The sequence below is a fragment of the Oryctolagus cuniculus genome, chromosome 6, assembly GCF_051225735.1.
Source record: "Oryctolagus cuniculus isolate XC-2025 breed Fujian yellow rabbit chromosome 6, ASM5122573v1, whole genome shotgun sequence".
Taxonomy (NCBI): domain Eukaryota; kingdom Metazoa; phylum Chordata; class Mammalia; order Lagomorpha; family Leporidae; genus Oryctolagus; species Oryctolagus cuniculus.
The window spans coordinates 49,811,780-49,839,116 of NC_142872.1; the positions used below are offsets into that span (position 1 = coordinate 49,811,780).

At 42.3% G+C, this 27,337-nt stretch overlaps 1 protein-coding gene across 4 annotated transcripts in view; it reads right to left on the reverse strand.

The window, feature by feature from the left end:
- The window catches only part of GABRB2 (gamma-aminobutyric acid type A receptor subunit beta2), a 304,599-nt gene extending 286,851 nt beyond the window's left edge, over positions 1–17,748 (reverse strand). For 2 of the 4 annotated variants that reach the window (XM_070076397.2, XM_051843577.3), the window contains exons 1-4: positions 17,589–17,714; positions 16,746–16,970; positions 16,520–16,611; positions 15,459–15,526 (exon numbers count right to left, since the gene is read on the reverse strand). In XM_070076397.2, the coding sequence (XP_069932498.1) occupies positions 15,459–15,526; positions 16,520–16,611; positions 16,746–16,822 (237 nt within the window). In that variant the 5' untranslated portion in view covers positions 16,823–16,970; positions 17,589–17,714. Of the gene's footprint in view, positions 1–15,458; positions 15,527–16,519; positions 16,612–16,745; positions 16,971–17,588 lie in introns of all 4 variants that reach the window. The other 2 variants (XM_089335044.1, XM_051843578.3) reach the window with 2 other exon arrangements.
- Between the last annotated feature and the right edge of the window lie 9,589 nt (positions 17,749–27,337).

A 27,337-nucleotide genomic window follows, 5' to 3' on the forward strand; every position in this document is an offset into this window, starting at 1 on the left:
ACATGTGCAAAGGTTCCCTTTTGCTCTCCATCCTGCCCAACACTTGTGACCTCTTGTCTTTTTGGTAACAGCCAGTGAGGGGATATCATTGTGGTTTTGATTTACATTTCCCTGATGACTACTGATATTTTTTATTTTTATTTTTATTTTCTTGTACTTGCGGGTCATGCATTTGATAAATGTCTGTTTATATTTATTCTCAAATTTAATACTGAGTATTTGCTATTTATTTATTGCTACTAAGTTATTACATATTCTGGATATAAACACCTTTTCAGAGCAGAGCTTACAAATACATTCCCCTACACTGTAGGCTTCATTCTGCTGATTCCTTTGTTATGCAAAACCTTTTTAGCTTTATAAAATCTCATTTCTCTATTTTTGCTTCCAATTCCTTTGCGTTAGGGATCTGATCCAAAAACTCTTTGTCAATCCTAATGCCCTGAAGTGTTTTCCTATTTTCTAATAGTTCCAAGGTTTTAGATATCTATTTATCTATCTATCTATCTATATATATATATATATATTTTAATCTATTTGACAGGTAGAGTTAGACAGTGAGAGAGAAAGAGACAGAGAGAAAGGTCTTCCTTCTGTTGGTTCACACCCCAAATGGCCATTCTGGCCGGGGCTACGCCGATCCGAAGCTGGGAACCAGGTGCTTCTTCCTGGTCTCCCACGTGGGTGCAGGCACCCAAGCACTTGGGCCATCCTCCACTGCCTTCCTGGGCCACAGAAGAGAGCTGGACTGGAAGAGAAGCAGCCGGGACTAGAACCGGGTGTGCATATGGGATTCCGGTGCCGCAGGTGGAGGATTAGCCAAGTGAGCCACAGCACCGGCCCCAGATATCTATATTTTTATTTCCTTGGCAAATGTAAACCTCTAAACCAGTATCAAAGTGAATATTAAATGATTGTAATTTTTGTTAAATTTTATTTATATCTCTATTTTGGATATTTTATATATATTAATACATATATGTATTAAATATTTCTAAGAAATATGTATTTCTTAGCAAATCATGTGGACTCTGGTTCAATTTTCAGCAATGGCACTCGCCAACATGTGGCCTTGTACAAATTAACTACTCAGCCCTTATTTTACTTATCTTTTCAAAATGAACACACTAAGAATCATTAAATCACGAAATAATTGTGGGTGGAAAGCAGAGTTCCAGAGAGAGAGGAGAGACAGAGACAGAGAGGTCTTCTATCTACTGGCTCACTCTCAGAATGGCCCCAATGGCCCCAATGGCCCCAGCTGTGCTGATTCAAAACCAAGAGCCAAGAGCTTCTTGCAGGTCTCCCACAGAAGCGCAGGGGCCCAAGCACCTGGGCCTTCTCTGCTGCTTTCCCAGACACATTAGCAGGGAGCTGGATCAGAAGTAGAGCAGGTAGGATGCAAACCAGTGCCCACATAATAAGCAGTAGCTTTACTCGCTTTGCCACAATGCTGGCCCACATTGTAAGTTTTAAGTGAGCTAAAACATGATATACAGATTTTTAAAGACTTATTTATTTACTTGAAAGTCAGAGTTACACAGAGAGAGGAGAGGCGGGGGGAAGGGGGGACAGAGAGAGAGAGGGAGAGAGAGAGAGGTCTTCCATCCGCTGGTTCACTCTGCAGTTGGCTGCAATAGCCTGACCTGTGCCTAACCAAAGCCAGGAGCCAGGAACTTCTTTCAGGTCTCCCACATGGGTGCAGGGGCCCAAGAAAGCTGGATCAGAAGTGGAGCAGCCGAGTCTCAAACTGGTGCCCATACAGGATGCCAGCATTGCAGTGGCTTTACCTATTCTGCCACAGCACCCACCCCCATGATATACATCTTGACACAGGGTTCTTTGCACGTTATAAAATCTCAACAGCAACTAGTTATTACTAAAGTTCTTTAATGGAATGTATGTCTACGTGGTCAAATTGTGAGGTTTTTTTTGGTTCAACAGTCTTAATCTTAACATTCTACTGAGTATATAATAGTAATTGTTGTGTATATATGTCCATATGTATATATTTTCAAAGGTTCTTCAATAAGTTCGTGGTGTATCCCAAAATATATTTTATTTAATCATATACCTACATATAATTGTAACAGATATGTAATTAATAAACATATTTGCATATCTAAAGGGCTTGTATAAAAATAACACATCAAAAATAACAGGATTCTGACAGAAATAGTAACTTCATTCCTGTGTAAATTTAAAACTAAGGGATTTGGTGCTATGGTGTATCAGGTTAAGCATCCACCAGCAGAACTGGCATCCCATATGGGCACCAGTTTGTATCCTGGATGCTCCTCTTCCAATCCAGCTCTCTGCTAGTGCCGAGGAAAGCAGTGGAAGATGGCCCAAGTGCTTGGGGCCCTAGACCGCATCGGAGACCCAGAAGAAGCTCCTGGCTCCTGGCTTTAGATCAGCCCAGCCCTGGCTGTTGCGGCCATTTGGGAAGTGAACCAGTGGGTAGAAGACCTCTCTCTGTCTGTCTGTCCCTCTCTCTGTCTGTAACTCTGCCTCTCAAATACATAAATAAAATGAAATAAAATAAATTTTTAAAAGATTTTAAAGATTGCAGCTAATGGGGGAGTGAACCATCAGATGGAAGCTCGCTCGCTCGCTCTCTCTCTGCCTCTCCTCTCATTCAGTGTAACTCTGACTTTCAAATAAATAAATCTTTTTTTAAAAAAAGGAAAAATATATTAGAAACAAAAATAGAAAAATACCATAACACTAAATTTAGAAATATAAAATTTTATCTAATCAGAAATTTTTTCTGGATCTATCGTATTTCATTCCCATTCAAAACTACTATGGTATTAAAATGCACCAGTTTCCAAAACAATGTTTATTATTTGGATTAAAAAGTACATAGTGAAAATTTCAAAGAGTAAGCTAAAGATGCTCAGTCATGCCTTAAGTATATGTTGTACACTTCAAGCACTACCATTAGGCAGTTACAAATAATTTGTAGGAAGTTATTTTAGTAAAATTTTTCCAATATATAAATGTGTGATAAATACTACCACTACTGCTAAATTAATAGTCATCTTGGAAACAAAAAAATAGCTAAATTATATTATCCTATGCATATATTAAAATGTTTACTGATATTTTTCTGATATTTTAAACTAACTGATACAGCAATTATTCATTTACATATGGTATTAAACACTGTGCTAGGTGACCCTCTCTCCACTTTGAAAATCTTGCCCAACCTAATTTAGAATTATTAGTATTTTCATCATTTTGTATCAGTAAAATTAGTGTGACTATACTAAATGACATTGTCTAACAAAAAAAAATCAGAGCTGGAAAATGTTTTCCATCTTTCTCAAGCTTATAGTATTTCTTGCCCTCCACTTTATTTCCTATAAAGATGCTTAATATTTTCTCATCATGTCATAGCATCTACCCAACAATGGACAAGGTCCGTTTTGTACAGACCTCAAAGTAACATGCAACTAAGTAGTACCCTGCACACTCCTACCATTCTTGTACACTTAACTGTACAGTTTTGGAAATTATATAACCTCTCTAGTTCTTGGATTCCAGATTTGCAAAAGGGAAGAGTGCTACTTGGACCATGAGATTTTTGTGTCTTAAGTGAGACAGTCATATACACGCTAGATTTTATCTCTGCAACACTACAGTTCACATGCAATGGCTATCTTTATTTGGTACTTTCCCAAATGACTGTTCTAATGTTACACCTATTCATATTGTTCTCTACTCTCCTGCTCACTTCAAGCTCTCCATCACCAGGAAATACACGAATCCCAGTTACTCATGTCACTTGGACCTTCATCCTCACAAAAGCCCATCTTACAATGGGAAACTGATCATTATTTATGATATCAACTTTCCACTTCTCTATAAAGCTAATGTTCCTAAAACAGTGGCCCTCAGAGACTAGCTGTGACACAGTCATCCAGAGAGCTTTTAAACATGTTGAGTCCTGAACCCCATCTCAGACCTTCTGGACATAGGCCTAGAAAACAAAAGTATTAAAACTAGACTCAGGGGGCTGACCTTGTGGCATAGCAGGTAAAGCCACTGCTTGCAGTGCCAGCATCCCATAAGGGCACTGGTTCGAGTCCCAGCTGCTCCACTCCTGATTCAGCTCTCTGCTGTGGCCTGGGAAAGCAGAACAAGATGGCCCAAGTCCTTATGCCCCTGCACCCACAGCGGAGACCCAGAAGAATCTCCTGGCTTCAGATTGGTACAGCTCCGGCCATTGTAGCCAACTGGGTAGTGAATCAGCTGATAGAAACCTCTCTCTTTATCTCTCTCTCTCTCTCTCTCTCTGCCTCTCCTTCTCTGTGTAACTCTTTCAAGTAAAAAAATAAATCTTTTTTAAACTTTTATTTAATAAATATAAATTTCCAAAGTACAACATTTTGTATTTATTTATTTTTTATTTGACAGCTAGAGTTAGACAGTGAGAGAGACAGAGAAATAGAGAGAAAGGTCTTCCTTCTGTTGGTTCACCCCCCAAATGGCTGCTATGGCCGGAGCTACGCCGATCTGAAGCCAGGAGCCAGGTTCTTCTTCCTGGTCTCCCATGTGGGTGCGGGGGCCCAAGCACTTGGGCCATCCTCCACTGCCTTCCCAGGCCACAGCAGAGAGCTGGATTGGAAGAGGAGCAACCAGGACTACAACCAGGCACCCATATGGGATGCCGGCGCCGCAGGCAGAGGATTAACCAAGTGAGCCACAGCGCCAGCCCCCAAAGCACAACTTTTGAATTATAGCGGCTTTCTCCTTCATAATCTCCCTCCCACCCACAACCATCCCATCCCCGACTCCCTCTCCCATCCCATTCACATCAAGGTTCATTTTCAATTATCTTTATATACAGAAGATCAATTTAGTATATACTAAGTAAAGATTTCAACAGTTTGCACCCACACAGAAACACAAAGTATAAAGTACTGTTTGAGTACTAGTTATACCGTTAATTCACATAGTACAACACATTAAGGACAGAGGTCCTACATGGGGAGCAGGTGCACAGTGACTCCTGTTGTTGATTTAACAATTGACACTCTTATTTTTGATGTCAGTAATCACCCGAGGCTCTTGTCATGAGCTGCCAAGGCTATGGAAGCCTCTTGAGTTCACCAACTCTGATCTTTAGACAAGGCCATATTCAAAGTGGAAGTAGAAGTTCTCTCCTCCCTTCAGAGAAAGGTACCTCCTTCTTTGATGGCCTGTTCTTCCCACTGGGATCTCACTCACAGAGATCTTTCACTTAGGTTTTGTTTTGTTTTTTTTGTTTGTTTGTTTGTTTGTTTTTTGCCACAGTGTCTTGGCTTTCCATGCCTGCCAAAATCTCATGGGCTTTTTTAGCCAGATTCAAATACCTTATGGGCTGATTCTGAGGCCAGAGTGCTGTTTAGGGCATTTGCCATTCTGAGTCTGCTGTATATCCTGCTTCCCATGAAGAATCTTTCTCTCCTTTTTAATTCTATCAATTATTATTTGCAGACACCGGTCTTACATGTGATCCCTTTGACACTTAATCCTATCTTTTTGATTAATTATGAACTTAAACTGATCACTTTGACTAGTGAGATGGCATTGGTACATGCCACCTTGATGGGATTGAATTGGAATCCCCTGGTACATTTCTAGCTCTAACATTAGGGATAAGTCTGAGCATATCCCAAACTGTACATCTCTTCCCTTTCTTATTCCCACTCTTATATTTAACAGGGATCACTTTTCAGTTAAATTTAAATACCTAAGAATAATTGTGTATTAATTAAAGAATTCAACCAATGCTATTAAGTAGGAAAAAAAATACTAAAAGGAATAAAATAGCAAGTTACCCCTCAACAGTCAGAGTCTAAAGAAAGCCTTAACTCAGCCTGCGCCGTGGCTCACCTGGCTAACCCTGCGCCTGCAGCGCCGGCACCCCCAATTCTAGTCCCCGTTGCTCTTCTTCCAGTCCAGCTCTCTGCTGTGGCCCGGGAGGGCAATGGAGGATGGCCCAAGTGTTTGGGCCCTGAACCCGCACCTGGCTCCTGGCTTCGGATAGATGCAGCACGCTGGCCGTAGCGGCCATTTGGGGGGTGAACCAACGGAAGGAAGACCTTTCTCTCTGTCTCTCTCTCTCTCTCTCTCTCACTGTCTAACTCTGCCTGTCCAAAAAAAAAAGTTAATGGAAAATGGGAGACCAGGAGGAAGCACCAAGCTCCTGGCTTCGGATCAGTGCAGTGCTGGCCATAGCAGCCATTAGGGGAGTGAACCAACAGAATGAAGACCTTTCTCTCTGTCTCTCTCTCACTGTGTATAACTCTCTCTGTCTCTCTCTCACTGTCTAACTCTGCCTGTCAAAAAAAAAGAAAAGAAAAGAAAGAAAGCCTTAACTCAGGTGTAAGAACTATTGCATATGCTTCTTCAACACACCCTAACCAGTATACTTTCAGTTAAGTTAGCAATTGATAAATACTTTCTGGTAGCCTAATATTCAACTACTCCTCCATATTTGTTCAGCATCTCCTAATACCTAGACTTGGATGAGGCACTAAAGATACATGCAAATGCTGGCCATACATTTACACATCTCAAAAAAAAATTTTTTTTTTTTGACAGGCAGAGTGGATAGTGAGAGAGAGAGAGAGACAGAGAGAAAGGTCTTCCTTTGCCGTTGGTTCACCCTCCAATGGCCGTCGCGGCTGGCGCACTGAGGCCGCTCATCGCGCTGATCCGAAGCCAGGAGCCAGGTGCTTCTCCTGGTCTCCCATGGGGTGCAGGGCCCAAGCACTTGGGCCATCCTCCACTGCACTCCCGGGCCACAGCAGAGAGCTGGCCTGGAAGAGGGGCAACCGGGACAGAATCTGGCGCCCCGACTGAGACTAGAACCCAGTGTGCCGGCGCCGCAAGGTGGAGGATTAGCCTAGTGAGCCATGGTGCCGGCCTCTCAAAATTTCTAATCTTCCTCTTTGACCTACTCATGTGTCACTTTTCTAAGATATATGAAGATTCACCTTTAAAAACTTCATTAATTTAATTATAGCTCTTATGTTAAGAGATTAGTCATTTCATCTTTAATTGCCCAAACAATTACTTCTAAGTTAAGACCTTTTGGCAGTCAAATGGGCAGTAGGTGCCAAATTATAGAGGAAGGAAATGAGACATGACAGCATAAATGCCAACAGAATATTACCAACAACAACAAAACAGCTGCAAGCACCAATAGCCTAAATTCAACGTCCGTATTTTTCTATATAAATGGTGACAGGAAAATATAAACCCATTTCTCTCCTACTTTAGCAAAATATATATTTTGCAAACAAAATGCACAACTGAAAGCATCAAATAAATCTCTCATATTTTTATCTTTTAAAGCAAAACCATATATTTTTTTCTTCTTTAGTCTGTTTCAAAGTATTTCTATGTCATCCAAAGATGTAAGGTGATTTTTAAAACTCTGAGTAACATCAAGAAAGAAACAGGTTGAAGAGTAGCTATGCATATGTAAGTGAAGTAAATGTATGAAATTTAACAACAGACTTCCATTCTGTTTTACTCCAATTCACTATTTAGCATATGTTTTGCTTATTCTTGTTAATGGCTTATATGCAAAAGGGAACATTATGTTCCTTTATTTTCAAATAATGTACAGCTATTTACTATTAATAATCTATAAAATGTATTAAATAGATTCATTTTTTTAAAAAATAATCAATGGAAAATTGTTAAAATGTTCCTATATTTACATTTGTCTCTAAGATTACTGAAAGTTTTTATAAGCCTAGCTTTTATATAATGTGGGAAAACAAACACTGATGGTTGTAGTGGTATGTATTTTCTGAACAAGAAAACTATAATAATACTCAAGGAAGATTTGTTTAGTGAAAACAGACTATTTTATCCACAAAATTACTACATGTAACGTGTAAAATATGAACAAGGAAATAGACAAGAACTAGAAGGTGGCACGTGCTCATTAAAACACAGTTTTAATAAATAAATGGGGATGTAGATAACATTTGCCTTTGATGTTTGTTGATATTTTCAAATTATTTTTACAATGATATATATATCATCAAACATTTGTATTCATTCACACGACTCAATAAGAAAAGCTCCTTTTCTCTATCTGCTTGGAGAACAATAAAAAAAAAAGTCATTTTTTTACATGGCTAGAGATAGTTTTTTTCCCCAGACCACATTTACAATTTGTGGAGACATTTTTGGCTTCGGTAGTTTCAACATTGGGAGTGCCATTGGCATCCAGTAGGTAGACAGTTAGAATGGATGCCGTTAGCACCTTCGGGACACAACAACGCCCTCCACGAAAGGTAACTGTCTGGGCCAAACTACAAACAGCAGTCAGGCACACCCTACTGTAAATGGTCAAAAAACAAATGTCCTCTAGGAAAGTAAGCCCTCAACCCCAAGAAAAATACTTTCTTAGATTTACACTCTTGTGGTAATTATCCTGAATATTTAGCTATTTAAAAATGGGGGGGGGGGCTACTTTGAAAACATGAAACCTAAGCCACTTCCCTCTTCTGCTTTTTGTTTCCAGGTAAGACTATAAATAAACTCAAGCATTAACTTTGTTGAAAGAACCAAGAAAGCAAAAGTAACAAACTTGCGCTAAAAGTTAACAAAAAAAAAATACAAAAAAAAGGAAATACATTTATAAACTAGCACTATCAAGTGGCACAGTGTTTAAAAATTGATGGAATAAGTCTTCTAAAGATGTAATCTTGGGGCCGGCGCTGTGGCGCAGAGGGTTAATGCCCTTGCCTGAAGTGCCAGCATCCTATGTGGGTGTCAGTTCTAATCCTGGCTGCTCCTCTTCCGATTCAGCTCTCTATTATGGCCTAGGAAAGCAGTAGAAGGACTTGGGCCCCTGCACCCGCGTGGAAGACCTGGAAGAAGCTCCTGGCTCCTGGCTTTGGATCAGCACAGCTCCAGCCGTTGTGGCCATCTGGGGAGTGAACCAGCAGATGGAAGACCTCTCTCTCTCTCTGCCTCTCCTTTCTCTGTGTAACTCTGACTTTCAAACAAATAAATAAATCTTTAAAAAAAAAGATGTAATCTTTATAATTTAAGTATTTCTTATTTGGGGTAGAGGAAAGAAAGAACAGGAAAAGAGAAGAAAAAATGCCAACAATCTTTAAGAAAATTGTTTGCATGACCAGTTTACCAGAAACACAAAAATTTGTTTGCAACAGATTTTCATAAAGTGTCCACCCTCAACCTAAATAAAATGAGACTCAGTCTAAATTTCATGAATATCTACCAGGTACCAGGCAAGAGTTCATGACAATTATCTACCAAAAATTGTTGGCCTTAATGGTTATCTGACAGGATTTGCAATAGGAAAATTACTAGACAACTTAATGAATAGAACCTATTCATAATGAAAGAAATTATGACACAGCCATCTTCAACTCCTAAAGACCTTAAACAAATCTTCTCTTATTACTGGCTCAGAGTGTGCTCAGTAGGCTTAACATAAAATAGAAGTTTCTCAAGGAGAGGAATCATATCATATTTAATACATACTGAATAAAATATTTTGTTGAAATAATTTTAATGAATTAAAGATATCTTTCCAAAGTGGAAAAAGAGAATAACAACATGAAAATATCACAGAGGATTTGTTTATTTCATAGACCTACTAATTCCACAAAAAAATCAAGAATGCAAACAACAGTTTAACCAAAACAAGGTCCTCTTGAATTGAAATGATAAAAAAAAAAGCTTTGCTATATTTAATAGTGCAGTATATGGGGCCCATGTTGTGGCATAGCAGGTTAAGCTGCCACCTGCAACACAAGCATCCATATGGGTGCCAGTTCCTGTCCCAGCTTCTCCACTTCCCATCCAGCTCCCTATTAATGTGCCTGGAAAAGCAGCAGAAGATGGCCAATGTGTTCCGGCCCCTACCACCCGTGTGGCAGACCCAGAAGAAGCTCCTGGCTCCTGACTTCAGCTATATTTGACAAATAAGCTCCATTTATTACATCAGTAAATAAATCGCATGACTTACTTCAACTGGCAATTATGGTACGTGACGCCCCTGACCATTTATACCTTTGGAAAGTTTTTGTTTCAGCCTCTAAGACATCATTACACAGAGGTTCTCGTACTAACTCTGTGAGTAGCTAGCTACTCAGTCATCTCTGTTGTGGGTTCCTTTTCAGTTTTCCAGCTCTTAAATTATAGTGCTCACTAGACCTCCAGTTTTAGCTATTTTCTCATTTCCCCTTTTAAATTTCATACATTCACACAGTTTTAAGTACCACTTATAGGCTGACAATGTTCAAGTTCATCTCTCTAGTCATGACTTTATCCCCAACTGTAGGCTTGTATTTTCCAATCACCTACTGGTTATGTCCATGTGGAACATCCATGTATATAGAAAAATTAACATTTTTCAGATTGAATTCACTGTCTGCTCACATGTCCCATCCTTCCTACCTCAACTGTCCTTCCTGTCTTCCTCTTAATATATAACACCATTAGAAATTTGTCATTCACCAAGGCCTCTCACTTCTATCTTCTAACTACCCTGATTTTTTGATCTTCTACTTTAATTCCTGTCTTAGCTCCTTCAACTCTTCCTGGGTTAATGCAGTAGGTTTCTATCTCATCTCCCAACCCCTGGTCCTGCTCCATTTCAACAGATCTACCACACATCAGTATCACTCTCTAAAGGTGTGGAGCTCCTGATGCAATTCTCCTAATGAGAATTCATCCTCTCATAGAGCCCAATAACCATGGGGATAGAAATTAAAATCACAAGCAAGGCATAAAAATTGTATTCATATCATTTAATAAATACCTATGGCTTCAACTTCAATTTTATCCCCTTCTCACTCGTACTCCAGCCTTTTTAATCCTTTGTAAATCCCTAATACCATGTGTTTTCCTGTGTTTTATCCTCTTACATGCCATTTCTTTCTGTTTAGAACATCAACAGATCTCTAACACCTTTCTCCACTTAGCTAATTGCCAAGAAATACACCAGTACTCTACATCTCCACTATGCCCTGAGTATTTCCTCTTTCAAAGCACTTAAGACCCCTACACTGGGGTTTTGTGTATTTGATGGTTTAAATGATGAATGGCTTGAAGTTGAGGACTGTGATTGCATCTATCTAAACATATAGAACACTGTGTCATGAACAATGCATTACTATGAAAATAAACGATTCCCTTAATATTTATGGCATTCACCAGGATCAAATATCCAAACAACCATGTGTACACAGAAAACAACCACATAGGGAGAGACACTATGACTCTGATTAGATGTAATTTGTCAATATTATGAAGAAAGAATAAATATGAAACCTATTATGCAATCCAAAATACAAAATGTCAAATGAATGGTGAAATTAGCAAGTGACAAAAGAATTGATAAGAGACAGATCACTAAGCACTTACTTTGCGGCTCAGAAAAGGTTTTTGAGAAAAAAATAAGAACCTGAGGCAGAATTTAAGGTGAACACCTGAATATTACATTTCTTGAGGTCTAGGGACAGGTTGGATTTTTTTCACTGCTCTGCCCATAAGGTCTAACACATGCCTGAATCAGAGTAGCTGCTAAATTAGTATTTGTTGAATGGAATTTTAAATTGTGCAGCTGGTGATGCAAGAAACATCTGTTTTTAAAAAAAGGAAGCACTTTTCTCCATTTGCTTTTCCATAAAAAGGTAATTTGTATATGTGTTTACTAGAACTCTTTCCTCAAAAGTGAAATATTGCTTCACTCTTTGGTTGGCAAATGTGTTGTTTCAAGATGGAGAAGAATCTGCTTTAAATGAAGAGAAAGCTATTTCAATCCATAATCCTCAGAGCCAAATTTGAATCTTTAAATGCATTTTTCATCAAAGAATCTTAACAAAAAGATTCCTGCCAATTTAACCAAGACTTCTAAAAATATATCATTCCCAAGCCAAGCTTTCTGCTGAGGAGCATTCAAATTGAAATCACATTCTTCTAAAGGACTGACAGTCACCTGACTCATATGGCTGGGAATCCATCACCATCTTCCTGAATAAAAACACAATGCCATTTCATTTAGGAATTCTGCATTTTCCTTACATTTTTCCAGATTTTTTGAATTTTCCTGGAACTTCTTCATACTCAACAGAGCTACTATCATGAACCAATCCAGAAACATAAGTAACCTTGTGTTGGACGTCAACTTAACGGATCCTTCCTTATTTCAAATTTAAGGAAACTGACACTTATTTGACAACTACCCAACCAAACACACTTAGAACAGCAACTGGAGCACACCTTGGGTCTCTGGAGTGCTAGCCTGGTATTCAGACTTCATTAGTTATGTTCATAGAACACCAATGCATTGATATACAGCATTTTATACATTCTGGTAGCCACTTGAGATGGGCAGAATAGGACCCTTCCTTTTTTTCAACAGGTGAGGAAATTAAACATACTCTGGCTGTGACCAAGCCTCATAAGTGCAACTAGCGCCTTAGACTCCTGATTCCATTCAGGCTCTTTCCATCACTGTCATCTACAATGAGCATCATCACACAGACATGGACATTTACTCCCTCAGCACAAAGGAGTCAATGGCAAATTAAATGCTCTGCTGCTTACCATTCTTCAAAGAAAAATGTGCTATAAGAGAAAGTTATAACTGCCAGAAGTTGGGGTCCACAAAGGATAATGAGGCAGAGATATGTGTATTAATCAATTCAAGGTTTCACTTTAATCAGTCATTCAGAGTTGAATCTAATCAAAATATCCTAAGTCTCTTAGACCTGTATATGAGGCATAATATACCACAACCAAGATCCTTTATTATTTAAACCAGAGACAGGATTTCTCATCTGTTGCTTCAAAGACAATAATCACAATTTTTTTTAAAGCTACATACATCACAAAAGTTTTCTTTGAAGGATTAATTTTAGTTCATTGACTGCTAGTTGAGGGGCCAACACTGTGGCTTAGTAGGTTAAGCCTCCGCCTTTGGTGCTGATATCCCATGATGATGCTGGTTCAAATCCTGGCTGCTCTATTTCCAATCCAGCTCTCTGCTAATGTGCCTGAGGTGGCACTGGAGGTTGGCCCAAGTGCTTGGGCCCCTGCACCCATGTGAGAAACCCAGAGGAAGCTCCTGGCTTCAAATCAGCCCAGCTTTGGCCACTGCAGCCATTTGGGGAGTGAACCAGCTAGTGGAAGACCTCTCTCTATGTCTCTCCCTCTCACTATCTGTAACTCTGCCTCTCAAATGAATGGATAGATCTTTAAAAGACAAAATACTTCTAGTTGAAATGAAAAAAAGTTTATTTTTAACAAGTTAAAATGTGACCAGACAAATCCATGGGTGTTAGCAATAGGCTAAGAAAGGAATCTGGCTTGGAATTTTTAACACTTGGTTCTAATCAGTAATGTTGCAATGCTGTCCCATTTACAACCTGGAATTTATTTTTGCACTTTCAACATCCCATGAGTCCCATGATTTTCAGCAACAGTAAATAACTTTCAGTGATGACACCTCGCGTTAGGTGGATCTATATTTTGACCAGCAGGTCTTGGCATGTGTCCACCTCACATCTCTCTCCAAAATGTTGCTTGGAGGTAAAAAGTGAACAAAACTTGAGGGAAAAAAAACTCTACTACTAAACAATTTTTACAAGTTCTTAGCTTATCTATTGTAGTAACCAGTAATGACTCCATTGTTGTCTCTTTGGATTCTAGATTTTTCTTATTTTTTCCATAAAATCCCATTTTTTGGTGATGGTTTAAAGAAGAATGTAGTACAGTAAAACTTGGAAGACACAAATGAACATAAAGCAACATGAAAGAGAGAGGAGCCTGATTCAGTCACAAGTAGGACCACGCTAACTTCTGTATAACTTAGAAACAAATCTAAGTTCAATCAGATTCCAGTACTCGGGACTTTGGAGGCTTTGGGGCATTTTCTATCTTTATGCTGAAATCCAAAATATAAAATGATACAAGATCTCTCAAATACTACTAATGTGAGTATTTGTATATTCAAGAAACATTTTCTAATCACACAGGGGAATTTCATAATGTGTGGAAAATGTTTGGTTCTGAGTCACCCAATGTTGTCTTTGGTCTGTGCTTATATCCTATTTGACAACAATATTCCCAATAACTTCAATACAAAAAGATTCACGTCACATTAAAACATTGCCGAAATGGGTGAATAGTCCCTAGACTCTTGTGATACCTGAAGATTACCAGTTATCTTTGGACAATGCATGAGGACTATGCTGGTTAATTGAGTTTACTCCTTGTTTGAATTTTGGAAATCTGGAAATTTGTGTGCTGCTGAGAACATATTCAACTGAGTACTTCAGCATTCTTGAATTAATGAATAAAGTGTGCTAACTTTCAAGTCCTGATGCCTGATCAGAAGTGTTTTGCCTAAAAGATAACACATTGCAACCCCTTTAATAATTCATTCAGTTTCTTGACAGAACAATGCCAAAACAAGTCTTTTGAAAAGTGCTGTAGACTTTCAGGAGTTAAAGCAACACTAGAATTTTACATGAAAGTGTGGTAAGGCCTAGAGAGACTTTTCCATAGGATAAAACTTCAAAAACAGAAGAAAAGTCACTGGAAAAATGCCCCCCAAGTAAAGTTGGGAATCTGGGGCACGTGTCAGCCTTGTGTGGCTGCAGTGTTCCAAATGGGCAGCAGGGGGCGCTCCTGCATGAAGCAAACCCCCCACAAGTGGTTCCCAGTTGGAGAACACAGGCTTTTTCTCTCATCACTTGCCCCAAATCCTAGGAGGTAGCCACCAAGGAGTGCTGCTGTCAATAAACTGTACAAACTTAGGATAGGAGTTAAATAACATCGCAAAAGTGACTGGAGACAGCACAAGGGACAAAATCTGTCTTCTAGAGACATAGTAGCCAATTTTTTTAAAAATGTATTTGGGTGAACAGGAGGTGGTGAGCAATAGGGATGGGGAAGGAGGTTGCCCTTAGCTGCAGAGACAGTCCTGAACTCAACAAGTGTGTGTCATTATTCCAGGGTCGTGCGCTCAGCCTCTAAGTTGCAGTTAGGTTATATTCTGTTAAAAGCCACATCAACACATCTCCCTCGTCCCCTGACCCCACTCCAAACCAAGAGAAATCACTTGCTGAACTGGGTTTCCTATGAAGCCTTTCGGAACGCGTCTTCTGCAGGCAGTCTCCTGCATGTGGCTGTGTTTTACACGTAAACATGTGTAACACATTTTATTCACTCCACACCAATCTTGGAGTCTCCTCTGAACCAGGTTGGAAAAAAATTGAGGGACCAGAAATTGCACATTTGTAACTCAAACATGGTAGACTCCCAGGTAAAATCCCCTGCCCTGGTCTCCACATCACAGACACAAGACACCTACCCAGGCCACTCTACCCTGAACATCTGGCTCTCTCCTCCATGCACCCACACAAAGATCTGGGAGGGATACAGCCAAAAACCTCAATACTCACCATATTGACTTCAGAAACCATATCAATACTGGCAATGTCAATGTTCATTCCCACGGCCACAGGGGGACCTGAAAAGCAAGACAGTCAGCCCCATGATTTCTCAGAACTTCATTCATTCTTAGCCAGAGTTGTCCCCTGCACAAACCTCTCTGTGCTGCTCACCCCCTAACTCTTCCATCCCCTGCTCCTGTGTGAAAAGGGTGGCAGACACTCACTCTTCTAGGAATTGCTCTTGACTGTGCACACACGTGTGCTCATGGACCAGAGATCCCAGCTCTGTCTACTTACGTAGATGTCTCAGACTGCACACACATACAACTCACAGAAGCTGGGGAACCATTCCAGCCCACTGAAACCCTCTCCTCTTCATTCGTTCCTATCCCCTTTTCTGTGGCCAGGTTTTAACTCTCTAAGCTTCCAAAGAGTGTGAAGCAAAATAAAATGGGCATAGCAGCGTATCTAGGACTGCAGTGAGAAAGGTCCTTCCTCCCCTGCCCTCCTTACTCTCTTGCATGCCCCTCCCCCAGCTCTGCCACCCTAGTCCTGCCCCTTCGTATCCCACGCTGTGAGGCTTGCAAGGCTGGATAAGATCCAGACCTGAGCCACTTTAAACCTAGCCAGAAGAACTCTTCCAAAGTAGGCGGGCACAGGGGGTTAATGCTACCTCTCAACCAATTGCTTGCCCATCTTATCCTCCAAAATGTTCCCTATGGCCTTCGGTAAGCCAGCCTCTCTGGGCACAGCCCCGACTAAACTTAAGAATCTCGTATCGCAACGCAGCAGACAGTAACGCATGGGATTTATAGCCGTGAAGCCCAGAGGACAGTAGTCACCGTTAAGCACGCGCTTCGAGGGCCCTCACGGAATGACCACCCAAGCGCCAGGCAGTGACAAATCGGCTCAAGTTTGGTTCAGTTTCTCAGTATGGTAAAATAGGGACACAGTCGGTACAGCACATGCACCTACAACTGGGGAGAGCGCACAGTGCACACACACACAGCTTCCGAAGACAGCCTGGGCTACAGCCGGGCTGTTTCTTCTCTGTAAGACAACTCCATTACCTCCGAAATCTGGTCTCAGACGAATGTCATAGCCTTTCAGGAGCCTGTCCACCGTCTCCTTAACCAGCGACATATTGCTGGGGTCATTGACACTAAGGGAAGAAATGACAGTAAACAGGCATCAGTGGGGAGCGGGCACAGCAGTCTCCGGCATTCCTGCTCGCAGAGGTATGCAGAGCGAGCCCTTCAAAGTGAGGAAGGAAAAAGCAGCGCGGGGTCCACTTACCTCTGGGCACAGACGGCGGCGATTATCAAGGGGAATGACCAGATCCCAAGGTAGCCCCTTCTCCGGACTCTCCACATCCCTTTAGTTTTGGATGGAATTGAGGTTTCACTGAAGAAAGGAGATCCAACTTAGTCTGCCCAGTGCAGTAATTCTAATGGGAGGCGCATGCGCACGGCGAACCAAAACATCAAAGGGGCAGCGGCGGCTGCCGGGCACCGAGATTTCCTTGTTTAAAAAAAAATTAAAGGGGAAAAGGGGAAAGCACAGATCTGTATAATACACACATATCTGACTGTTGTGGAAAAGTCACCCAACAGGAGCAGCCAGAGTAAAATGTCTGGTGTTGTCCTTTTGTTAAGACAAAAACAACTACAGCGCCCCGGTAAGTTCGGTAGTTGCAGGAGGCAGTGGTGCACCTCGCGGGGTGTGGGTTTGGGGTGTTTTCGTGTGTGTGTGTGTGTGTGTATGTGTATGTGTTCTTAACATGCACACCCAGGATGGGATTTTAGGGGAGGCGAGGGGAGGTGTAGGGTGGTGGGAGTCCACTTCTGGTCTCGCGGCAGAGGGGGCGAGGACTTTGAACTTTATTTCCTCAGTGGATGGCATCCCCCGCCTGGGGCGAGACGGAGGTGGGGGCGGGGGGGTGGGAGTTGTGCTTGGGGGTGCCGGGGGCGCGCAGGAACCAATGGGAGCCGCGTTGAGCAGCCCGTTAGATTTGGGGCGGGAGGGGGGAGAATTAGGAAGAAACGGATAAATGGGGGAAAAAAAGGAAGAAAGAGGAAGGCAAAGACGATGCCGGGTCTGTGCTCGGAGTCGGGGAGCCCGCGTTTCTTCACTACTCACGAGCAATTCCTCTCTCCTGCTCCTCACCCCTTGCCCCCGGTCCCAGAGAGTGAACCACGGGGTCCGGGCTTCTCCGCGTGTGACGTTCCTGACCCGCTGGTCCCGGTTATTTATAGCAGGACGGGGGGCGGGGGCGAGGGAGCAGAGAGGCAGCGCTGGCTCCCCAGCTTTCGGCCGGATCCTGCACCGAGAAATCCTTCCTGTGCAGGGAGGGGCTGGGATCGGGGCGACGGGGACGAAGGGGCGCGCGGCGGCACAGCGCGGCGACCCTCGCCCTAGCGCAGGTGCTGCAGACGCAGGGCGTGGGCGCCCGCAGGGCTCGCGAAGGGCAGGTGGCCGCGAGACGCGCCCGGGCCGGCGCCCCACGCCCCTTGGACGCACGCGCGCCGCGCGCACCCACGTGCTGGCGGGCGCCCGCCCAGCGCCCCCCGCCCCGCGCCGCACTCCCCGCGCGCGCGCCCGCCCGCCCGCGTGTGCCGCCCACTTCCGCGGCGCGGCCTGGCCCCGGACGGCGCCTCTGCACCCAGCGAGTCCGAAAGGTCCCTGGGAAGCTTGGGAAGGGGCCCCGGGGCCGCCCGGGGTGCCGAGCTCGCTTGCTCGCGTTCTCCGCGCTGCCTCGTCCTTCGGGCCCCTGGCCTGGCGGGGTTCGCATTCCCCCCGGGGGCTGCCCCTTCGGTGTCACCTGGCCGGGCTCACCACGGCCACCGAGACCCCCCCCCCCCCAATGGAGGCGGCAAGCTTGGGGTGTGGAGTGAAGGGAGGGAGAGATTCCGTGCACAAAAGAACCCGTGGCTCCGCTGGAGGCAGAGACGTGCTGCGAGGCCGGGTCGGGACAGGGCTCCGAGGGCCCCCGAGTTGGTACAGTAGAGGCAGAAAGAGGGCACGTGGCGCAGGGCAGGAGTTCCCCATCTCCTTCTCCCCGACTCCATCCCCTGCGCCGGGGGAGAGCTGGAAAAGCCGGGGCTTACACGTGCACTCGGGATGGACCCCAAGGCTTAAGACCCTTGAGCGGCTCCTGTTCACCCTGTTCCGCCCACCCCGAGCCGGCAGCGCTGGCTTTTAGCTGCCCCTCAGCGTCCCCATTTTATGGATTGAGAAACGCGCCCCAAAGCCAAGGAACTTGCCCAAGGTCATTCAGGTGGCGAGAGGTAGACCAGGATTGCAGCTCCAAGCCAGCGCTCCCGACCGCTGGCCTCCAGCGCCCTCACTTTCCGCTCCCGGATCGTGCTCGGCGGCCAGAATGTTGGCTACGGCCGGCCGAGTGGTCCACGCGCGCCCGCGGGGCCGTGCCAGGCTTGCCCCCGCCGGGCGCAGCTGCAGGGGCTCCAGGGAACCGCAGCACCGGGGCCTGTTCTGGGGCGGCGCCTGGGCCGCACTCTTGACCCACAACCTCGGACCACCTCTCTCCTGCCCGGCCGGGGTCGGAGGGTTATTTGGGGGCAGCCTGGGGTAAAGAAGAAGAGGGAAGTGTGGAGGCGGGAGGGCTCTGAGCGCGGAATCCGACTGCTTCCTGGGCTGCAGGGCGAACGGGAAAGGAGAGAGAGCTTCGAGCTGTCACCTAGGGAGGGAGTTCTTAGGGCAGAGACAGGTGTAACTGTAACAGTGTGGTGAACACCGGGCAGGTCTACAGCACCGCGTCCCTCCAGGCACCTAAGAGCCACAGAGAGGGAAGAGGAGGAGGCTGAGGGGACAGACATTCCAAGGGTCTCCGCTCTGCAGTCTTTTGAGTTGAGCATTACAGGCATCAGAATGATGCAAGACCTATGGCTCAGGCAAAGCGCTGATTCTCCTCTTTACACGTAAATGAAGAGTGGTAATCCTTTCACACAAGGCAAATACAGTGTGGAGGAAAGAAAAGTTTGGATTCTCACACTGTCCCCAGAGGAGTCACAGAGCAGCATGAGGCCCAGGGAATTAAAGGAGGAAGCCAGGGACAGCTCCACCCCCTCTTAAACACTTCTCAACACAGTGCTGGCCTTCGGACCACCCCTTACGGACCACCCCTTACTCACAAAGTACTCTCCACCCTGCCGGTCGGTCTCTTCTTCCCAGACCCACTTCAACTTGAGTTGAGAGAACAAAATTCAGTAAACAGAACCAACCAAAAATACTGTCACTCATCCAGAATAGTAATAATGGCCCAGTGAGTGATTAAACAAGTACATTTTGAAAGCAAGGAGCTTTTATCTCAGCAAGTAAAAGGGCACTGTGCAAGCAAAGGGCATAAAGGGACTGAAGGTAAACTTCTGGGTTCAAACCCAGATCAAACAGTAACTCTGTGACTTGGGAAAGTCATTTAACCTCTTGAAGCTTTAGTTTTCTCTTCTGGAACAATAAGAAAAATAATAGATATTCCCCAGAGGATCGTTGCTCATAGGGTGGCATTTGTCTGTGTGGCATCTGACATGTGACAAATCAATATTAGAATTTTTATGAATCGGGTATAATGAATGTAATGAATGGACTAGCGCCTAAATAAGGTGTAGTGGCATTCATCTGTAAAGACTGAGTGGAAGTAAATATGGTGCAATTAGTATAGATTAGCCTGAGAAGAAAGGAGCAAACATTTTCAGGGAATTAAAATGTGAGATTAAGAAGGAAATACACTGAGCCAAGCAGCAATCAAAATGAGAAAAGATGAAAGAATTATTTGTGTTCTCTGTTCAGTAACAAACCATGGGTGTCTCTTACCAATAACTGTAACTACTATAATTAAAAATACATTTACAAAACCTAAGATCAACTTATGTCTAAAGTGAGAGCCAGCTCTGGACTCTGTCTGGAATACTTTGCTGATAAGGCTGCCTAGAAAGAGGCCAAAATGTGGAACATGGAGGTGTGTCAGTTGCAGGAGAGAATCTTCCAACATCCCAGATATTCAGTGAGAAGGAAAATATAAACATTCTTAAGAGATCATGCTTCAAGTCATCTTGGAGTATGAAGCATATAAATGCAAAGAAAAAACAGTCACTAGCCATTGACCATTAGTCTTCACTATAATAGCCATTCATTATTCAGTAAATGCATGGGCACCTACTCTTTGTCAACCCTTATTTAAAAAGCATTAGGAGGGGTCCCTGTTGTTGCTCAGTAGGTTAAGCCACTAGTGGTGTCATCTGCATCTCTTACTATGGCAATGGTTGGAATCCCAGCTACTCTGCTTCCAGTCTAGCTTTCTGCTAAAACACCTGGGAAGACTGCAGAGGATAACTCAAGAACTTGGGGTCCTTGTGAGACCTGATGGAGTTCCGGCCTCCTGACTTCATCCTGGCTCATCCTTGGCTGCTGTAGAAATTTTGGGGAGTGAACCAGCAGATGGAAGACCTAACTCTCTCTCTCTTCCTACTCCACCTACCTGCTCCTTCTCCCTCTTCCTCCCTGCATCTCTGTGTTTCTCTGCCTTTCAAATAAATTTTAACTTTTTATAAAAAGAAAAGTACCAGGGATGAGATACTGAAAGGACAGACATTTTCACTTGGAGTTTATACACTCTAGTGTGAGAAAGAACCATCACAGAAATAAATACAGGTGTAACATGACATATAGTCAATTGTGTTAAATCCTTGCAAATATTTTTAACTTTTTAAAGAAGTGTTACATGTTCATACTATTAAACTCAAAAGATAAATCACAGTGCCCCCGTCACCTTCTTTCTTCAATAGAAAATAACACAACCCAGTTGTTTGGGTGGAAATGATAGCCTTTTGACTGTTGCCCAACCAGTACTCCAGGTAGTTCTTCCTGATCTCCTGCTGGTGAAGTATCAGCAATGATGATTTTCGAGATCATCTCATAGAATTTTGCTGAATTCTTTAACTGTTTGTCTATATAATTATTTTCAAAACAAGTAAAGGCTATATTAGCTTTAATTGTTCATTGAAGTCTTTTAAAATAATGAGCAGACAGGCCAGTGTTGCTGTGTAGCAGGTAAAGCCAACTCCTGTGACACTGGCATCCCAAATGGGTGCTGGTTGCAGTCCCAGCTGTTCACTTCCAATCCAGCTCTCTGCTAATGTGCCTGGGAAAGCAGCAGAGGATGGCCCAAGTGCTTGGGGCCCTGCGTCCATGTGGAAGACCAGGAAGTAGCTCCTGTCTCCTATGTCCTGTCTACTGGCTTTGGATTGACCCAGCCCTGGCTATTGTAGCCATCTGGGGAGTGAACTAGCAAATGGAAGATTTCTTTTTCTCTCTCTAATTCTGCCTTTCAAATCAATATAACAAATCTTTTTAAAAAATAATGAGTATACATTTGAGCAATAATAAAGCATAGGGGAAAAGTCAGAGATAACAGAAAGTTCAGTATATATATACACATATATGTGTGTGTATATATTTATTACTTTCAGTACATGCAATAGCACAAAATTGCCAATTATTAAAGTGTTGTCAAGTTCATGGCTTCCTAGATTTAATGTAATATCCAAATAAGAATTGTTTTAAATAATCATTCTATATATCTTATTTATAGATGCACTTTTATTAATTTATGTGTGATAAAGGATATGCCAAGAGTAGTTTACATTTTATCAAATATTTTCCCCTTATGCCTGTCAAAAAGTCTCTTCTTTGTCTTACAAACCTTGACTTCACAGATACTAGAAAACAAAATGCTCCCAAATTATCACAAATCCTGTACTATGGCTTATGGCTTAATATGACTTTACTCTGCAGAATTAGAAAATCTCATGCCCACTGAGTCATGATTCTCCTTTAGCAAGTAATACTAACAGTAAATCTAAATTGTGGCAAAATTTTTGGTCACCATAATTCTTATATAGGTCATTTAATGTACTTAAAATATTAGTAATAATAAAATAAAATCTATCTGACAGAAACTGTTCCAAATATTTTATACATAATTTAGTTAATTCTCACAATATGCCTGTAAAATGTTTATTTTTTTATTCCCACTTTGCATGTGAGGAAACAGGAGGAGAAATTAAATAACTCTAATATCACATAGTTGAGAAAGGTGTTTGGAGCACTGGTTAATATGCCACTTGGGATGTCCACATCCCATACTGCAGTGCAAGGGTGCAGGTCCCACCTCCACTTCTGATTTCAGCTTTTCGCTAATATGCATACTGGGTGGGTCCTTGCCCTCAAGATGGGAGACCCAGATTGAGTTCCAAGCTCCTGACTTCAAATGAGCACTCTGCTGGCTGTTGTGAGCAGTTGGAGAGCTCACAGGGATATACCCTCTCTGCCATCCAGAGAGGGTATATTAGAAATTAGAAATTATATCAGAAATTAGAAATAAGGTCACAAAATTTATAAGAAATATTAAAGGACTCAAGTCCTTCCTGATAACCATGGAATTCGTAAAGGAAAAGCCTGTAGACTGTCTTTACAGTTCTCAGCTTGTCTCTACTGAGTTAATGTAATAGAAATTAAATCTTAGGACAGAGGATCCCTGCACTTTAACAATCAAATGACCAATAGAAAATTTTGAAACATGAATTACTGGCCATCTTTTGAAAGGGTATGTCTTTTAGCACCAGGATGGATTAATCAATCTTCAGCAATATTAAAAAAAAAAAGTGTGCTTCAAAGTACACAATTAAATTAGAGAGGCTTCAAATGGAGGTAAAATTGTTACATGAGGAAATTATCTAAGCTCTGGCACCCTGGAGATGATAATCACATTCACACATGCATTCCTAGCAGTAATGAAACACCACTTCCCCACTGCTAGAAAAGGATGCAATGGCAAGGAAGGGTTTTTTTTTTTTTTTCTTTGACAGGCAGAGTTAGACAGAGAGAGAGACAGAGAGAGAGTTATAGACAGTGAGAGAGAGACACAGAGAAAGGTCTTCCTTCCATTGGTTCACTCCCCTAATGGCCACTATGGCCGGCGCTGAGCCAATCTGAAGCCAGGAGCCAGGTGCTTCCTCCTGGTCTCCCATGCGGGTGCAGTGGCCCAAGCACATGGGCCATCCTCCACTGCACTCCTGGGCCACAGCAGAGAGCTGGACTGGAAGAGGAGCAACCGGGCCTAGAACCCAGGGTGCCAGTGCCGCAGGCAGAAGATTAGCCAAGTGAGCCACGTCGCTGGCCTTGTTTTGTTTTTTTTACCAACTACTTCTCAATACCTGGAGAGGGAGAAGAGATGAGTGGCCTCTGAGCCGTGGCCTCTGATTGGTGATCAAAGTGTAAGGTGGAGTTTAAGGGGTGGTCATACTTCTTGGAGGCCTTTTCCAAAACTCCTTTACCAGGATTATGTATCCACTTAGATGCTAAGTTAGACTAGGATTTTTAAGCATTGTTGAGGGCCTTCCATAAATGTTGGAATTCTGAAGAAGTGTACATACTGGCACTAAATTTTAAAAGAAATCACAATGTTGAAATTAGTTAAGGTTTAGTTAAATGACTATAAAATGTAATGGTAGGTATATAATTATACAAAATTTAATTTAGAAAATGTACATTCTAATAAGCTTTATATTATGTGTCAAGGGTTCTTTAAAGCCCAGAGGACTGAGCATATGATGGTCTTAAAAAGCTCAGGTGTCTCCATCTCCAAGAAGAGTTGATCTCGGGCCAATGCTGTGGCTTGCTTGGTTAACCCTCCACCTGCGGTTCCTGCATACCATATGGGCACCAGGTTCTAGTCCCAGATGCTCCTCTTCCAGTCCAGCTCTCTGCTGTGGCCAGGAGGGCAGTAGAGGATGGCCCATGTGCTTGGGCCCTGCACCTACATGGGAGACCAGGAGGAAGCACCTGGCTCCTGGCTTCAGATCGGCGCAGTGTGCCAGCCGTAGCAGCCATTTGGGGGGTGAACCAACGGAAGGAAGACCTTTCTCTCTCTCTCTCTCTCTCTCTCTCTCTCTCTGTCTATAACTCTACCTGTCAAATAAATAAACAAAAAATCCTTTAAAAAAATAAAACCACTTGCAATGTCTAATTCTGTCTGTCTTTAAATTTTCTTTGCAAGCATGCCTGTTGCTAATTCCATAAGAAATAAACCCGTACTTTACACTCATTTTTGTTATTCCCCAAGCTGAATGCATTTACCTATCTGTTGTTGGACACTCAGCAATTGATACATTGTAATTATTATTCATAGTTACTACTTACTGAATTATTGATTACTAGATTACTTGCTCTGTGATGAACAATTCATTACTCATTTCATTCTTCCAAACATAAATGTAGAGTATTACTCAATGCTCTTAAGATTGCAAGTGACAGAAACTAAACTCAAACTGCATAACTGGGATCTGAAAGGTCAAGGATGTCCACCTTTGACTTCAGTGGGTACAGGGAAAGTAGGCTTTATTCTAAGCAAGGTCTCTGCCAAACATGATTTACAGCTTCTCCAATTTAGCAATCTGAAAAGCATTAACACATAAGTTATTGAAAAACACAAACTAGAATACTCTGAAGGTGCTTAGGTCACAAGCCCTATCTTGAACTTATCATGTGCTTATGCACATGGTCCAAGCTATGTGGACTGTGATTAATTAGTGATTGTCCAGAGAAAGATAATTAAAGCACTATTATCAGAAAAAGGAGGAATGGAAGATAAGTAAAGAAATGCACAAGATGTCTACCATGGGTACAATGGATATCGTTTAAACCATATATTTTGAGAAAGAACTTGTGAGAGAAGAACTTGGATATAGCAAAGAAGAATGACTCAAATTTACCAAAACAATCTGATGCAAATATTCTTATAACTGACCCATAAGAATAAAGGAATGAATGTATGAATGCATTAAGCTGAGATGTCTGAGGTCTCATATTTATGTGCATGAATGCTACTTTTTAGTAATTCACATAGTCATATATGAAACAATCACCCTGAAAATTATTTGAGAACATTCACAGTATAGCTCAAGAACCATAAGTAAATGCATAGAGGAACTGACAGAAAAATTTAATAAAACTATGAACTAGAATGAGGAGGGATACCATCCCAATAATTGAATGTTTGAATGAGGATTATTCATAAAATATTATGTTTTGCTAAATGTAATATGTTAATGTGATTGCATTAGCTCCATTTCTACAAAACAGACTTTATCAATACTTGCTGAATGAATTTCACAAAGATCTAAATAACATATATGCCATGTTAATAATCATAGGATACTTATTGATTTTAACATGATTTTTCCTCATCAATAAAACTGTAAATTTTGATATAGTATTTAACATTGACATGTAAGTCATTATTAAATTATCTTTCCTGATTCATATATCCAAACCCTGCTATACTTAAATTTTCATGAAATACTATAAGGTAAGTTCTAACATCTTCTCACTTTCACAATTTTGTAGAAGTGTCAAAACTTTTGTGATTAGAACTTATCTTCAGAAAAGGAAGAATGCAAAGTAACTAGTGAAAATCTGTCATGTGAAGATTTTCTTTAATAGGAAACCAAATGAGTAGGTGATAATAACCACTCTTTTCTTCCGTTTGTTTTAGCATAGTTCTCTCACAATAGAAAATGCACGAAGACAAGTTTCATTCCTAGTTCCTGAGAAGCTGAATTTGGTTTTAGGTTCAAATAAATGATTAAGATCTGTGAGTAAAAATGTTCCTATTCAGGGTGTGGTGGGTGGTGGCACAGAGCAAAGTCATTTGTTTCTAAGAGAAAGAAAATCCCTTTCAGGCAATAACACCCACCCATAAACCAATTTTTTTAAACCAAATTATTTTTAAACAGCTTTATTTATTTATTTGGAAGACAATTACAGAGAGAGGAACTGAGATAGAAAGAGAGAGAGAGAGAGAGAGAGAGAGAGAGAACTTCCATCTCCTGCTGCAACCCACCAAATGGCTGCAATGACCAGGATTGGGCCACGCTGCAGCGAGGAGCCTAGGAACTCCATCTGGGTCTCCCACCCGGATGGCAGATGCCCAAGCAGATGGGCCATCTTCTATTGCCTTCCCAGGTACATTAGCAGGGAGCTGGATCGGAAGCAGAGCATCAGGAATTCGAATGAGTATCCATAAGGGATGCTGGCATTACAGGCAGAGGCTTAAACTGCTGGGCCAGAATGCCATCCCATGCCCCCAACCATGTTTGCTTTTTAATATGATTTCTGTTAACTGAAGTTCAGAATTGAGTCTTTAGCTATTGGATGCAATCAAGAATGCACAATGAGTGCTTCAGGGTTTTGGTATGTTTCAACCAACCATTCACTTTGTCTAGAAATTGGCATGTGGACCACTGATGGTTCAGGAGATAATTTTGGATATTGTATGGATATGTGTTTAGATAGTGTAGTACCAGAAACTCAGAAAGTTGCCTCAACATTCCGTTCTGATTAGCTCTCCAGAAAAGTCTTACTTTGGTGCTAAGATGCAGTCCACAATTCTCTTGGACTTGTTACTTCCCTGTTTTAACTGACATTTATGGGTCTTCAGATACAAATCATTGTTTTTTGGTTCAATTCCATTTATAGTCAATTAAGTCCCTAAATGTATTAATGGTATTTTATTCTAAAAGCATTTGTTTAGGGGCCCACTCCGTGGCGCAGCAGGTTAAAGCCCTGGCCTGAGTGCCAGTATCCCATATAGGCACTGGTTCTAGTCCGGCTGCTCCTCTTCTGATCCAGCTCTCTGCTATGGCCTGGGAAAGCAGTAGAAGATGGCCCAAGTCCTTGGGTCCCTGCACCCACGTGGGAGTCCTGGAAGAAGCTCCTGGCTTCGGATCGGCGCAGCTCCGGCCATTGCGGCCAACCGGGGAGTGAACCAGAGGATGGAAGACTTCTCTCTCTCTCTCTCTGCCTTTCTATCT